The sequence below is a fragment of the Anomaloglossus baeobatrachus genome, chromosome 1 (genome assembly GCF_048569485.1).
Source record: "Anomaloglossus baeobatrachus isolate aAnoBae1 chromosome 1, aAnoBae1.hap1, whole genome shotgun sequence".
NCBI classification, from domain to species: Eukaryota; Metazoa; Chordata; class Amphibia; order Anura; family Aromobatidae; genus Anomaloglossus; species Anomaloglossus baeobatrachus.
This window is the reverse complement of record NC_134353.1, coordinates 707753886-707770657: the sequence shown is the minus strand read 5'-3', so window position 1 is coordinate 707770657 and position 16772 is coordinate 707753886. Positions and strand designations below refer to the sequence as shown.

Here is a 16772-nt window from a genome sequence, read left to right as displayed (position 1 = left end):
CATGACCAGCGACCAATCGGCATAGAAGGTGTCAGAGACATGTGACCTCGTGTCAGCGATGATGTCACCCGCACATGTGCAATGGCTCCGAGATAGGACTTAGTCTCCAGCGCTCGCACATGTGCAGTAGCAAGAAATCTGGACTTAGTCTCCAGCGCTCGCACATGTGCAGTAGCAAGAAATCTGGACCTAGTCTCCAGCGCTCGCACATGTGCAGTAGCAAGAAATCTGGACATAGTCTCCAGTGCTCGCAGCAACCGTAACAATGTGTAAATCTCTAAAAAAAAGAAAAAAAAAAAAAACGTGATTCATACAAAACTCCCAACGAAAACTTCACTGTTTGAAAGTGCGGTCAACAACAATTTCGTGCACATATATATATTCATTGCAGCTGCCATAAGGCGCTGTTCCATTCACAATGCAATAAGAAAGTGTCTCCAATATGTCGGCTGCCAAAAATATATAGCACCAGCAAACTTACATTTAATAATAAAGCTAAGTATATTGATGTTCCTTTAAATTATTACTTGAATTACTTTTAAAACAAGTGGACTATCATATAGAAATTCCTTCCACAGACATGATTCATAGCTTCACGGTACAGCTGAAAGCAATCCTACTGTACTATATTCAGTGGCAGCTGGAAATGAGTATTATGATACTAACCTACATATACAGTCACTAGTGCCATTATAAAGTGTGTTATTTTTTTTTTTCCTTCGTAAAGCCTAAAACAAAGGAGAATGAGGAAGAGTTGGAGCGCCATGCTCAGTTCCTGCTTGTGAACTTTAATCACATCCACAAACGTATCCGGAGGGTCGCAGACAAGTATTTATCTGGGCTAGTAGACAAGTGAGTATAACCGCCACAAAATTCAGAGTGATATATGATTACATGGTATGTACATATGTAAAAAAAAAACAGGATTTGTGAATCTTTGTAAATTTAAATCGAAATATTAGACAGTTCAAACATACTGCAAATCTGTGTAAGTTTTCTCCCTGGAGTGAATTATTGCCTCATTCAGTGTTTCTCCACAGTCTTCTCTTTTGATTAGTGCTGAAAGCTCTCTGCCTTGTTTTAGGTTCCCACATTTACTGTGGAGCGGCACAGTGTTGAAAACCATGCTTGATATCCTGCAGACGTTGTCATTGTCACTTAGTGCGGTGCGTATAATTCCTGAAAATCGGTTTAAAGTCTTTACAACCAATGAAACCCTGTTAGATCGAATTGACATTGTATTAAAGAGGACCTTTCACCTAATTTTTATGTTGTACTGGACAGACTGTGTAATAGCAGCTACAGAACAGAACAAAAATATGAAAGTCTTCACTGGGGGCGTGTACTTCTACCACCTGTATGACACTGACCAATCATAAGCAGAGAGCTACACTCAGAAGAAAGAAGAACACACCGCCACAATAGCTTAGATCAGGTTACTCCGGTGTCACACATATAATAACAGACAGCAAGAAATGAAGAAAACCACAAAAACATATGCGCCATCTCCTTTATGCCAGGCACTAGGCATACCCCAATGTACCAGTTAGACTTGCCAGTTGTCCTTATTTAACATAAAAGGATGTAGTCAGGTTTACTGTAATTGTAGTGCTTATATTATACTGCTCTGGTCAAATTTCAGGACATTCACAAGGACCAACCATATTATGACATTCCAGATGCTCCATACAGAATCACTGTGCCTGATACTTATGAGGCCAGAGAGGTAAGAGGACTTTTTTTTTTTCTCAGAACTACGGATGCTTTTTTTCTTTTTTATTACTTATAATCTATTTTTATTTTGTATTCAATAATTAATTTTGAACAATATCTCAATATAATAGCTTACATGATCAAATTATTTTCACTTGCTTTATCACAGAGTATAGTTAAGGACTTTGCTGCTCGATGTGGGATGATCCTGCAAGAAGCTATGAAATGGGCACCGTCTGTGACTAAATCCCACTTGCAGGTATTAACTGGAATCTTGAGTTTTGATTTTATATATATATAAATATATATATATATATATATATATATATATATATATATATATGTGTATATATATATATATATAATCTCCCCTAAGTATATATAATATACTTGTGGACAGCATTGGTTTGTCTGCAGGGTATTCTGTAATTGCCTAATATATGTGGGTCCCACCTCTGCTGTGGGCCTTGCACCCATCTAAAGAACAATAGTCAGAGATCCCAGTCTCATGTCCACGGTAAATTGAGAGGTAGCGGTTACTGATGAGCGAGTGTGCTCAGCACTTCTCATTACTCGATCGAGCTTCAGGGTTCTCGGGTAGACGCGGAGCTCGGCCGAGTATCGCAGGTGCTCAGATTTTTCATCCGTGAAACGACGACCACAATGCACAAGCTTGTTTCACTGCGTCATGTGTGCAACCACCCCAGGGACAACCATTCTCAGTCTGTGAAGAAGTTCTCCCTCCCGGTGGAAATGCTTTGGTTATGGATGGCGGGGTTGTGGGCGGAGCCCAGAACAGGCCAATCATTGACTTTCCATAATGCTCTTTACTCGTGTGGCGCTTTTCTGAGCGTCTGACCAGTTCGAATCAAGTAGCAAGCATTTTAGTGCTCGCCCATCACTAGTAGGTGTGCATGCGCTTCACGTATATCAAAGCTTTCAGTTAATGGCATAACCTTAGGATAACCAAAAAAATCTATCTGTTAAGGCCCAGTCACACTAAACAACTTACCAGCGATCCCAACGATACAACCTGATAGGGATCGCTGGTAAGTTGCTAGGAGGTCGCTGGTGAGATGTCACACTAAGCGACGCTCCAGCGATCCCACCAGCAACCAGACCTGGCAGGGATCGCTGGAGCGTCGCTACACGTGGAAGCATGCTGCGCTTGGTAACTAAGGTAAATATCGGGTAACCAACCCAATATTTACCTTGGTTACCAGCGCACACCGCTTAGCGCTGGCTCCCTGCACGCCTAGCCACAGTACACCGGGTTAATTACTCGATGTGTACTCTGCTACGTGTGCAGGCAGCAGGGAGCCGGCTTCTGCGGACGCTGGTAACCACGGTAAACAGCGGGTAACCAAGAAGCCCTTTCCTTGGTTAGCCGATATTTACCTTCGTTACCAGCGTCCGCCGCTCTCACACTGCCAGTGCTGGCTCCCTGTTCCCTGTAGTCCTAGCCACAGTACACATCGGGTTAATTACCCGATGTGTACTCCGGCTACGTGTGCAGAGAGCAGGGAGCCGGCACTGACAGCTGAGAGCGGCGGACGCTGGTAACGAAGGTAAATATCGGGTACCAAAGGAAAGGGCTTCTTGGTTACCCGCTGTTTACCGTGGTTACCAGCGTCCGCAGAAGCCGGCTCCTGCTGCCTGCACATTTAGTTGTTGCTCTGTCGCTGTCACACACAGCGATGTGTGCTTCACAGCGGGACAGCAACAACTAAAAAATGGCCCAGGACATTCAGCGACAACCAACGACCTCACAGCAGGGGCCGGGTTGTTGCTGGATGTCACACTAAGCAACAACGCTAGCAAGTTGTGCCTCAGCAGCGATGTTGCTAGCGATGTTGCTTAGTGTGACGGTACCTTCAGTGTCTTATCCTCAACAATTAAGAAACAAAAGTGGTTTTAGTGGTTTAGGGCAGCAGCCTCTTTACTTATGTAAATAAAGGGCTTTGGTAGGGTCAGGAAAGATGAAGGGCCTGAGCCTCAAAAAAAAAAAAAAGATGTTTTACTGTCACTACCATCCCCTAAAGAAAATTATAACGCCACAGATAATACAGTGATTACAATCAAGTGCAGATGATATTGTAAATTTACCTGCAGTCCTATGCAACATCACATATAACACAGTGATAAATGTGAATACAGATAATGTAGTAAATAGTAATTGTCACCTGCATTAAGAACCCATTTAGACAGAGCGACCATCAATTGGCTATACATAAGATGAACAGTGGTGCTTTAATTGCCAGTTTAGACAGGCCAACCATACTTTGCATGCTCATTCGTTCGATCATGGGTCCCCGACCTGTGGTTTGTGAGACTAGGATCTGTGGCTCGCGGCTGTCTGCCATTAGGTTTCCAGATGATGAACTTTGAGTAGCAGATCTGGATGCTCCTATACTGGACTTGGGGGTTTAGAGATCATTTAAGCATGGTAAGATGGAGACCGAATGATACTACCTGTCAGAGGAGGTAGATGAAGCTGGCTGTGACAGTGTGGTGGGAGTGCTTGATACAAGAATTCTGATTAGGGGGTATTGAGGGACTCCTGGATGTTGGTATACTGCTCTGTGTGATTTCTGTGGAAAAGCTTTGGCTGTCATTGTACCAGGAATGGGGGCTCCGGGTTTCATTACTGTGAAGGGCTGGGTGGGGGAGCTGGATTTGGCTCAGACCATGAGAGCCACACTCAGGGCTGAATGTGGCTCTGATGGTCAAAAAGGTTGGGGACCTCTGTGTTGGATAATTGCTGACTTGTTTAGACGGTCCCAAAATCATAAACGTTATCGATATGTCTTAGGCTATGTGCGCACTAGAAATGTGAATTTTCTCAAGAAAATTTCTTGAGAAACTTCTGGGAGTGGAAGATTTCCGCACCTGCGGAAAAATCCGCGGCAAAAACGCATGCGGATTTGCCGCGGATTTGCCGCGGATTTACCGCGGATTTACCGCAGGTTTGTCCCTGCAATAAATAATAAAGATAATCGATAGACAGATAATGGATAGAGGGAAAGATGGATAGATGAATAGATAGATAGAGGGATAGATAGATAGATGAATAGATAGATAGAGGGATAGATGGATAGATAGATAGATAGAGGGATAGATGGATAGATAGATAGATAGATAGATAGATGGATAGATGGATAGATAGATAGAGGGATAGATGGATAGATAGATAGATAGATAGATAGAGGGATAGATAGATAGATAGAGGGATAGATAGATAGATAGATGAGAAAAACCTATATAATGTTCCACCTCCCTGCATTTTCTAAGCTGGCACCCTTTAGTGACTTTCATGTGGCACTAAAGGGTGCTTAGCCTTGTATTTAGCCATAAAATAAATAAATAATTAAAAAAGAAATGACGTGAGGTCCCCCCATATTTTGTAGCCAGCTAGGGTAAAGCAGACGGCTGCAGCCTGCAGACCACCGCTGGCAGCTTCACCTTGGCTGATAATCCAAAACAGTGGGCACCCCACGCTGTTATTTTAAATTATATAAATAATTTAAAACAAAAAACGTGCGGTCCCCCCCATATTGGATCACCAGCCAAGGTAAAGCGGACAGCTGGGGTCTGATATTCTCAGACTAGGGAGGTCCACTGTTATTGGACACTCCCCAGCCTAAAAATAGCAGGCCGCAGCCGCCCCAGAAGTGGCGCATCCATTAGATGTGCCAATCCTGGCGCTTTGCCCCAGCTCATCCCGCGCCCTGGTGTGTTGGCAAACGGGGTAATATATGGGGTTGATGCCAGATGTGTAATGTCACCTGGCATCAAGCCCTGGGGTTGGTGAGGTCAGGCGTCTATCAGATACCCGACATCACCAACCCAGTCAGTAGTAATTAAAAAATAGACAACAAAAAAAGTTTTATTTGAAAAAACACTCCCCACATAGCCTCTTTAACCAATTTATTGAAAAGAATCAATCAATCCACGTCCGGCGTAATCCAATAGGGGGGGGGGTCCCACGGCGATCCATACCATAGTCGCTGTCCCAGTCAATGAAGAACAGAATGTTCCCCATTGGCTGGGAGAGCAATGCAGTGACCTGAGCTAACATCAATAGGTCAGCTCAGGTCACTGCAGGGGATGACGAGCGCTGCCATCAGGAGCATAGATGAGATCATTACCTTCTGTGATCATCTCCTGTACTGCTGACGTCAGCGCTGTCACTGACTGCGTTGTCAGAAGTATCGCGAGAGCCCGTGACGTCACCGCTAGTGACAGTCTCGGGCCGCTCGTGAGACGGGCATAGACAGCGCTGACGTCAGGAGGCAGGAGATCGTCACAGCAGGTAATGATCTCACCTCCTGACAGCAGCGATCGTCATCCCCGCGGCTCCCAGCACTGCAGGATGTCAGTGTCTGCCTGCGCTGCCGCGTGACAGGCTGCTGACACTGCGGGCAGACACTGACACCCTGCAGTGCAGGCAGCCGCGAGGCCGGAGCAGGACACAGACTGGCACCTGGAGGTCGCACGGAAGTGCTTCTGTGCGGCGTCCAGGGAGTGTGACGTCTGCTCCGCTTCCTCTTCCTGACATAATGACATCGCTTCCTGCAAAACCGCAGGCAGCGATGATCATTCCCGCAGGTAATTCGCGGCTATTCCGGGGGTATACCGCACATCATTGCTACCTGCGGAATACCCCCGGAATACCCCCGGTACCTGCGGAAATTAATGGACATGCACATTTTCTCAAGAAAGTTTCTCGAGAAAATTTTCTCAAGAAATTTTCTTGAGAAAAATCCGCACAGTGCGCAAAGCTATTTTTTTTTCTCATTGAATTTCATGGGAAATGTCTGCACAAAGATTGCAGACATTTCTCAAGAAATTTCCGGGGCAAATCCGCGGGTAAATCCGCAGGTAAAAAGCTCTAGTGCGCACATAGCCTAAATGGGTTCTAATACCACAGGTGACACAGTGAGAGCTCTTTGAGTGTAGATAATGTAGTCGGTCAGCTGCAGTCCTATGTAAGGGTCCCTTCACACTTAGCGATGCAGCAGCGATCCGACCAGCGATCTCACCTGGTCAGGATCGCTGCTGCATCGCTACATGGTCGCTGGTGAGCTGTCAAACAGGCAGATCTCACCAGCGACCAGTGAACAGCCCCCAGCCAGCAGCGACGTGCAAGCGACGCTGCGCTTGCACGGAGCCGCCGTCTGGAAGCTGCGGAGACTGGTAACTAAGGTAAACATCGGGTATGGTTACCCGATGTTTACATTAGTTACCAGTGTGAGCAGGGAGCAGGGAGCCGCGCACACTGAGCGCTGGCTCCTTGCTCTCCTAGCTACAGTACACATCGGGTTAATTAACCCGATGTGTAATGCAGCTACATGTGCAGAGAGCAGGGAGCCGCGCACACTGAGCGCTGGCTCCTTGCTCTCCTAGCTGCTGTACACATCGGGTTAATTAACCCGATGTGTACAGCAGCTACATGTGCAGAGAGCCGGAGCCGGCAGCACAGGCAGCGTGAGAGCTGCAGAGGCTGGTAACTAAGGTAAATATCGGGTAACCACCTTGGTTACCCGATGTTTATCTTGGATACAGCTTACCTCAGCTGTCAGACGCCGGCTCCTGCTCCCTGCTCGCTTCATTTGTCGCTCTCTTGCTGTCACACACAGCGATCTGTGTGTCACAGCAGGAGAGCGGCTTTGAAGAAAACGAACCAGGGCTGTGTGTAACGAGCAGCGATCTCGCAGCAGGGGCCAGATCGCTGCTCAGTGTCACACACAGCGAGATCGCTAATGAGGTCACTGCTGCGTCACAAAAAGCGTGACTCAGCAGCGATCTCGGCAGCGATCTCGCTGTGTGTGAAGCACCCCTAACACAACTGGTGACCCCGTGATAACTGCCGGAGTACAGATAACAGTAGATATTACCTGCAGTCCTTTGTAACACTACAGGTTATACAAGTGATAACTCCTTGAGTACACATAATGTTGTAGAACTCATTTGCAGTCCTATGTAATTACCACTGGTAATACACACTGATAGCTCTGAGTACAGATTGTTTAATACAAGTCACATGTGCAGTTCATGATCTTCCACCACAGTCTGGAAAAAGAAGACTCCCACAGAGTTGGTGGTTCTTATCAGGCAACTGGTGGTAGCGCTATAAATAACCAATATTGGACAAAAAAAGCCCATAATAGAATTGTAGAAGTTATATCAAGCTCTATTGGAATCCTAAGAAAGACTATGAACCAATAAATGACTTCCCGAGGAGAATAATGTAACAATGAAGAAATCCCAGAATAAGAATATATACAAACAATATTATTCAAGATTCATTATCCACTCAAAAACTGGAAAACAAAATGTTAGAAAAATCAGTGTGGCCAGTGGCATATCACATTATGGCAAAACATTGTATAAATACCATCATACATTAATAAATTACAAAATGAGGGGGTTAACAAGTCTTTACATAAAGAGAACTATAAAGAAAATAAAGTGCCAATAAATACTACCCATGGTATTTATACAATGTTTTGCCATAATGTGATATGCCATTGACCACACTGCCTTTACTTTCTTTTCTTCTTTTATTTTTAATAAGGTGTTTCTTACGTTGTTTTTACATTTATTTATTTATTTTTTCAGATTTTTTTTTTTTTGTGGATAATGACTTGAATAAGAAAATTTGTATTTATTCTTACTTTGGGATTTATTCATTATTATTTTATTCTCCTTGGGGAGTCGCTATATTGGTTCACATCTGGTAGCGCTGTACCTACTGGGTAGTCAGGAGGTACTACTGTGTTTTTCAAAAAATAATATACGGTCTAAGGCTATGTGCGCACATTGCGTAATTACATGCAGTTACGCTGCGCTTTGTAGCGCAGCTTAACTGCATGCGTCCTGCGTCCCTTGCATAATCTATGGAGATTGTGCAGGGGCCGTGCGCACGTGGCGTTTTAGAGCGCAGCGCTTCGGCTGCTGCCAGAAGCGCGCGTTCTAAGAAGTGACGTCACTTCTTCCGTGTGCTTTGCCGGCAGCCCCTGCACTGTCTATGGCAGGAGCTGCAGGCAGAGCGCATGGAATCTGCTTTTTTTTTTTTTTTTTTTTTTTTCACTACGGACATTTTCTGCAGCGATTTGAAGCGCACGTGTGCTCTTCAGATCGCTTCAGAAAATTCTGCAGTGACTGTACGCAACGTGCGCACATAGCCTTATACTTTTTTTGCCCCCCAAAAAAGCACTAGGGCTTATTTTTGGAGGAGGTCTTATTCTTGGAGAAACACGGTTGTGGGATAAGTTTACCCCCCCAAAAAAGCAGCCCCCCCCCCCACCCACTTCCCAGGAGATAATACTTACCAGACCTGCTGGACGTCCGCGTGGCTCCCAGGTCCTCCCTGTGATCTCCGGTGGGTGCTGCACGCCGTCCTCACCTTCTGTCCGACGCTCTCACACACAGCAGATCACTGACACATACACACACAGCAGATCTCCCATACACACACACACACACACACACACACACACACACACACACACACTCATCACATCCAGCGTTACAGGATGCTTTCGGCTCCAGGGAATGATGGGAGGAAGTCACGTGTGTCCGCATGTCCTGTAAGCTAGCATTGCGGCAGGTCCTTGCGCTCCACTGCACAGCCTGTCAGGATTTTGCTGGTGAGAAGAAATCGGTGTCGCTGGATGTGATCCGATGTTTGTGTGTGTGATCCGATGTTTGTGTGTGTGATCCGATGTTTGTGTGTGAGATCTGATTGTGTGTGTGTGTGTGTGTGTGTGTGTGTGAGATCTGATGTGCGTGGGGGTGTGATCACTGCAGGTCCTCCGCTCGGTATCTGGTGAGTGTGATTGTGGAGTGTTTGCTTTCTATAATGAAGTGTCCTGCAGTGTTTAACTTTTTTGGCTGCATGGACACTTCATTATTAAACCACGACTATGGCTTATTTTCGGGGGAGGACTTATATTTAAGCCTTGCTCCGAAAATGCTGAAAATCCCCGCTAGGGCTTATTTTTGGGGTAGGTCTTATTTTTGGAAAAACACGGTAGGTGTTGCAGGGACACACATGACGCAGGCTAGAAGTCTTCTTGGGTAACAGGAGTGACTCATGCTTCAGAACCACAGTGCGCTGTAAGCCAAGGCACGTGTGCAAGGGAAATAAACATTATTCAATTTTCAATATGCACAATCCAGAAAGATTCAAGGCAATACGTTAATGATCCGGGATACAAGCCATACGATCTGCCTAACTTGTCTGTTCCACTGGGATAAACAAACTCTTCTCACCCAAGTAACTCCATTTAAAGGGCATGAGCATAATTTCACCCAGTTATAAATGATCTAACCTTTAAACCTTTGCCATTTTTCATGGTTTGTACAATTTTGTTACCATATGTTTTGTATCTACTTTTTCTATAGGAATACCTGAACAAACACCAAAACTGGGTGTCCGGCCTCTCTCAGCACACCGGCCTTGCCATGGCTACTGAAAGCATATTGCATTTTGCAGGTTACAACAGGCAGAACACGACTTTAGGGGTGAGTAACTACATGGCTGGTTTTAGGAGGAATTCTTTAATACAATTCTATTGATTTGCTAAACCAAGTTTTAAGTACTGGCGTTTTTGCTAGAATCTGAATGCATGGTTTATGTGTTGTATGAAAATTACGTTCCTAATTGAATCTCACCAGCCATGTATAACAGAACCAAATGCTTTCTTGTTAGATTTATTTACTTGGGTTGGAAGTTTTACCACTTTTGCATCTGGTGTATTGCGGTAATTAGTTTGTGCTATCACTTCTCAGGATCTGTATATAAACATCTGTGTGATACTTTATGGACCTGAGAATTGTGTCCTGCTGATAAAGCCTACTCTTTGTATGAGGCCTCATGCACGCAGCTAGTTTACGCCTAATTTTAGTACTAGGTAACTTTTTTTGTGCATTTTCTTCCTTTAAAGGAAACCTGTCAGGTCCTCTATACCCTCCAACCCAGCAGCATTCATAGCTGTATGCCCAAGTTCCCTTCCCAACGAGCCCTGTATTACGCTGTTCACTAATATGAATATTTAAAAAAAAAACAAAAAAAACCCCTACTTATAAACCTTGTTTTCTCTATGCCAAATAGGGCCCTTGACTAGTCGAAGGGGCGTTGTTTCCCTTGACTAGTCGTCCGTGTTATCACACCTCTGTGTCCATGATAACCTGATTTCCATGAGCCGGCATTACCGCGATCTACTGATGCTCTTGCGCATGCGAGCGGCTCATTTCCACTGCTTCAGTGTGCCTTTGAAGCTGGGCGTACGCTTCCCGGCTTCATTAGGTGCTCTGCGCATGACCGGACGTTTAGAAGTCAGGTACATGCAGCGTCGGGCTGGCTACCGGAGAAATCTCCAGTAATGACAGGCCTGGATTCAGGTACATGCACTGCACTCTGGAGCTCTCACCTGAGCTCCGGCATGCAGCCTAGACTGTACCGCGAGCGCCGAGTGATTGATTCCCTGGCGCTTGCAGCTCAGTTCATGTCAGCTGCAGACAGGCCGAGGTAATCTCCGGTGCTCTCACCTGAACTCCGCAGATCAGCCCAGCCTGTCTGCAGCTGTCAAGAAGTGAACCGCAATCGTCGGAGAATCAATCACTCGGCGCTCGTGGTACAGTCTTGGCTTCACTCCAGAGCTCAGGTGAGAGCTCCGGAGTGCAATGCAGGTATTTGAATCCAGGCCTGGCATTACTGGAGATTGCTCCGGTAGCCAGTCCGACGCTGGGTACATGAGCCATCTTCTGAACTTCTGGTCCTGTGTAGTGCGCCTAATGAAGCCGGGTGACGTCCACCTTGCTTCAAAGACATACTGATGTGGCCGAAATGAGCTGTGTTTATGCGCAAGACTTCCAGGAGCTGGAGGTGAAGCAGCTCTTGCAAATCATGTTATCACACCCACAGAGGTGCGATAACATGGAAATTGGACAACTAGTCTGGGGAACTAACGCCCCTGCGACTAGTTACAGGCCTAATTAGCATAGGGACAGTGAGGTTTACAAGTTGTTGTTTGCTTTTTTTTGTTTTTTTTGTCTTTAAAACATTCATATTGGTGAATAGCGTTATACAAGGCTGGTTAGGCAGGGAATTTGGGCATACAGGTTACATTACTGTTGGGGGGGAGGGCATAGGGGATCTGATAGGTTCTCTTTAATACAATACGTTTTTCTGTGGGTATGCTCCATTGGATGCTGTACATGGCTGGTCCTCCCCTCCTTACAATCAATGCATAAATCAACCGACAGAGCTTTGTATGCCCCATACAGAGTTGTTACTGTGCATTAGGCTGTGATATATATGTAATATTTATTGTATCTTTCTTTGGCGCTCCATTGGGAGACCCAGACAATTGGGTGTATAGCTACTGCCTCCGGAGGCCACACAAAGCATTACACTTAAAAGTGTAAGGCCCCTCCCCTTCTGCCTATACACCCCCCGTGGGATCACGGTTCCTCAGTTTTCAAGCTTTGTGCGAAGGAGGTCAGACATCCACGCATAGCTCCACTGTTTAGTCAGCAGCAGCTGCTGACTATGTCGGATGGAAGAAAAGAGGGCCCATACTTGGGCCCCCAGCATGCTCCCTTCTCACCCCACTTTGTGTCGGCGGTGTTTGTTAAGGTTGAGGTACCCATTGCGGGTACAGAGGCTGGAGCCCACATGCTGCATCCTTCCCCATCCCCCTTTGGGCTCTGGGCGAAGTGGGATTTACCGGTCTCCAGGCACAGAGACCGTGCTCCGTCCACAGCCCCTGGGGAATCTGCTGGATATGGAGAGGAGTATCGTCAGGGACAGGGCCCTGCTACACCAAGGTACTCTGTGTCCCCGCACAGACCGCGCACACACTGCAGCATTGCTGGGTGTGTTAGTGCGCCGGGGACAATAGCGCTGCTGCGCTTGTGCCACACTTCCACAGCTTGCTAAGGGAGTTTGTGTGTGGGGAACTGCCGCGCCGGCCCCTGCTGGCAGTTTTTACTGCGACGCGGCTGGGACTTGTGGTGCGCCGGGGACTTCCGCGCTGGCAGTGCATATTTGTCGGCCGCACTTTTTACTAGAGTCCCCGGCTTTTGCGGCCTAGTTCCGTTTCGTTCCCGCCCCCAGGCCTGCCAGTCAGGGGAAGGGCGGGACGCTATGCAGAACGTCAGCGCTGAGGGCTGGAATCTGCTTTACATACTCCAGCCCTCACATTGAGCACAGTGGGAAGCCAGTTTCCCGCACTTTGTCTGAGGCACGCCCACGGTCCGCCCCTCTTCACAGAACGCCGGCAGCCATTCCTGATGTGCAGGCTGAGCTGGAAAGGGGAGACAAGTTCTGGGAGACCCAGGCACGGGATTCTGGCGACTACAACCCGCTTTTAGCGGGCGGTAAGCGGCACCTCCGGTGCTGACCCCACTAGTGACGAAGTGTTCAATTGTATTTTTATGCTTGCATGCTATACATTGCACTAAACGGTCGCTGGTGATTCTTGGCTATATACCCTCCTGGATTGCTCTGTGGAGAATACAGCATGTCGTCCGCAAAAAACAGGGGTGCCAAGGCACAGGCTTTTTATGCTGCTTGCACCGCTTGTGAGGCTGTTCTACCGGCAGGTTCCACTGACCCCCATTGTGTGCAGTGTTCGGTCCCTGTGCCCCCTGCTCGGCCGGGGCCTCTGCTGGAGGTGTCCCAGAGAGATCCACCTGTGAATACTGTCCAGGTGACGGGGACAGAGTTTGCAATTTTTGCGGATAGATTATCTGTGACTATGTCTCAGATTCTAGAGACCTTGCAGTCTAGACCAGTAACTCAGACCATGGGCACTGTTGATTCTTTGCTCCATGGCCCCCCTCAGTTGGAACAGCTCCGGGCTCCGGGGGTGTCCCACGCATCCCAGGGTGATGGCTCTGACACGGACGACAGTCCTAGACAGCCTAAGCGAGCTCGCTATGAGCGGCCCTCTACTTCATCTCACTGGTCAGGGTCTCAGCAGGAGGATTCTCTGGGTGATGAGCCGGAGGTAGCTGATCAGGATTCTGATCCTGAGACCGCTCTCAATCTGGATACTCCTGATGGTGACGCCATAGTGAATGATCTTATAGCGTCCATCAATAAAATGTTGGATATTTCTCCCCCAGCTCCTCAAGTGGAGGAGTCAGCTTCACAGCAGGAGAAATTCCATTTCAGGTATCCCAAGCGTAAATTAAGTGTATTTCTGGACCACTCTGACTTTAGAGAGTCAGTCCAGAAACACCACGCTTATCCAGATAAGCGTTTCTCCAAACGGCTTAAGGATACACGTTATCCCTTTCCTCCTGACGTGGTCAAGAGCTGGACCCAGTGTCCCAAGGTGGATCCCCCTATCTCCAGACTTGCGGCTAGATCCATAGTTGCAGTGGAGGATGGGGCTGCACTTAAAGATGCCACTGACAGACAGATGGAGCTCTGGTTGAAATCCATCTATGAAGCTATCGGCGCGTCGTTTGCTCCTGCATTCGCAGCCGTATGGGCACTCCAAGCTATTTCAGCTGGTCTTGCACAGATTGACACGGTCACACGTACATCTGTTCCGCAGGTGGCATCCTTAACCTCTCAAATGTCTGCATTTGCGTCTTACGCGATTAATGCTGTCCTGGACTCTACGAGCCGTACGGCAGTGGCATCTGCCAACTCCGTGGTTTTACGCAGAGCCTTGTGGTTAAGGGAATGGAAAGCAGATTCTGCTTCCAAGAAATGTTTAACCAGTTTGCCATTTTCTGGTGACCGGCTGTTTGGTGAGCGCTTGGATGAAATCATTAAACAGTCCAAGGGTAAGGATTCATCCTTACCTCAGCCCAGACAAAACAAACCCCAACAGAGGAGGGGACAGTCGGGGTTTCGGTCCTTTCGAGGCTCGGGCAGGTCCCAATTCTCCTCGTCCAAAAGGACTCAAAAGGATCAGAGGAGTTCAGATTCTTGGCGGGCTCAGTCACGCCCAAAAAAGACAGCCGGAAGACCCGCTACCAAGGCGGCTTCCTCATGACTTCCGGCCTCCTCCCTCCGCATCCTCGGTCGGTGGCAGGCTCTCCCGCTTTGGCGACATTTGGCTGCCACAGGTCCAAGACCGTTGGGTGCGAGACATTCTGTCTCACGGGTACAGGATAGAGTTCAGTTCTCGTCCTCCAACTCGATTCTTCAGAACGTCTCCGCCTCCCGACCGAGCCGATGCTCTCCTGCAGGCGGTGTGCTCTCTAAAGGCGGAAGGAGTGGTGATCCCTGTTCCTCTTCAAGAGCAAGGTCACAGTTTTTACTCCAATTTGTTTGTGGTACCAAAAAAGGACGGATCCTTCCGTCCCGTTCTGGACCTAAAACTTCTCAACAACCACGTGAGAACCAGACGGTTCCGGATGGAATCCCTCCGATCCGTCATCGCCGCAATGTCTCAAGGAGATTTCCTAGCATCAATAGACATCAAGGATGCTTATCTCCACGTACCGATTGCACCAGAGCACCAGCGTTTTCTACGCTTCGTTATAGGAGACGAACACCTTCAGTTCGTAGCCCTGCCCTTTGGTCTGGCGACAGACCCACGGGTCTTCACCAAAGTCATGGCAGCTGTAGTTGCAGTCCTACACTCTCAGGGACACTCCGTGATCCCTTACTTAGACGATCTGCTGGTCAAGGCGCCTTCTCAAGAGGCATGCCAACACAGCCTGAACGTGGCGCTGGAGACCCTCCAGGGTTTCGGGTGGATCATCAACTTTTCCAAGTCAAATCTAACCCCGACCCAGTCGATAACATATCTTGGCATGGAGTTTCATACTCTCTCAGCGATAGTGAAGCTTCCGCTGGACAAACAGCGTTCACTACAGACAGGGGTGCAATCTCTCCTTCAGGGCCAGTCGCACCCCTTGAGACGCCTCATGCTAGGGAAGATGGTGGCAGCAATAGAGGCAGTCCCTTTCGCGCAGTTTCATCTGCGTCCACTACAATGGGACATTCTCCGCCAATGGGACGGGAGGTCGAAGTCCCTCGACAGCAACGTCTCTCTCTCTCAGGCGGCCAAGGATTCTCTTCGATGGTGGCTGCTTCCCACCTCATTGTCGAAAGGGAAATCCTTCCTACCCCCATCTTGGGCGGTAGTGACGACAGATGCGAGTCTGTCAGGGTGGGGAGCAGTCTTTCTCCACCACAGGGCTCAAGGTACGTGGACTCAGCAAGAGTCCACTCTTCAGATCAACGTTCTGGAGATCAGAGCAGTGTATCTTGCCCTTCAAGCCTTCCAGCAGTGGCTGGAAGGCAAGCAGATCCGTATTCAGTCGGACAACTCCACAGCGGTGGCATACATCAACCACCAAGGAGGAACTCGCAGTCGGCAAGCCTTCCAGGAAGTCCAGCGGATTCTGACGTGGGTGGAAGACACGGCTTCCACCATATCCGCAGTTCACATCCCAGGCGTGGACAACTGGGAAGCAGACTTCCTCAGTCGCCAGGGTATGGACGCAGGGGAATGGTCTCTTCACCCGGACGTGTTTCAGGAGATCTGTCGCCGCTGGGGGATGCCGGACGTCGACCTAATGGCGTCTCGGCACAACAACAAGGTCCCAGTTTTCATGGCACGGTCTCACGATCACCGAGCTCTGGCGGCAGACGCCTTAGTTCAAGATTGGTCGCAGTTCCAGCTTCCTTATGTGTTTCCACCTCTGGCTCTGTTGCCCAGAGTGCTGCGCAAGATCAGGTCCGACTGCCGCCGCGCCATCCTCGTCTCTCCAGACTGGCCAAGGAGGTCGTGGTACCCGGATCTGTGGCACCTCGCGGTAGGCCAACCGTGGGCACTACCAGACCGACCAGACTTGCTGTCTCAAGGGCCGTTTTTCCATCAGAATTCTGCGGCCCTGAACCTGACTGTGTGGCCATTGAGTCCTGGATCCTAGCGGGTTCAGGATTGTCTCAAGAGGTCATTGCCACCATGAGACAGGCCAGAAAACCTACCTCCGCCAAGATATACCACAGGACGTGGAAAATATTCTTGTCTTGGTGCTCTGCTCAGGGAGTCTCTCCCTGGCCATTTAGATTGCCT

The 16772-nt window shown here is 48.1% G+C and overlaps 1 protein-coding gene across 2 annotated transcripts in view; it reads left to right on the top strand.

Moving 5' to 3' along the window:
* PI4KA (phosphatidylinositol 4-kinase alpha) overlaps positions 1-16772 on the top strand; it is a 268461-nt gene that overhangs the window by 163539 nt on the left and 88150 nt on the right. For both annotated transcript variants that reach the window (XM_075321257.1, XM_075321249.1), the window contains exons 25-29: positions 728-852; positions 1085-1166; positions 1643-1726; positions 1883-1972; positions 10123-10242. In XM_075321257.1, coding sequence (XP_075177372.1) covers positions 728-852; positions 1085-1166; positions 1643-1726; positions 1883-1972; positions 10123-10242 — 501 coding nt within the window. The remainder of the gene's footprint in view (positions 1-727; positions 853-1084; positions 1167-1642; positions 1727-1882; positions 1973-10122; positions 10243-16772) is intronic.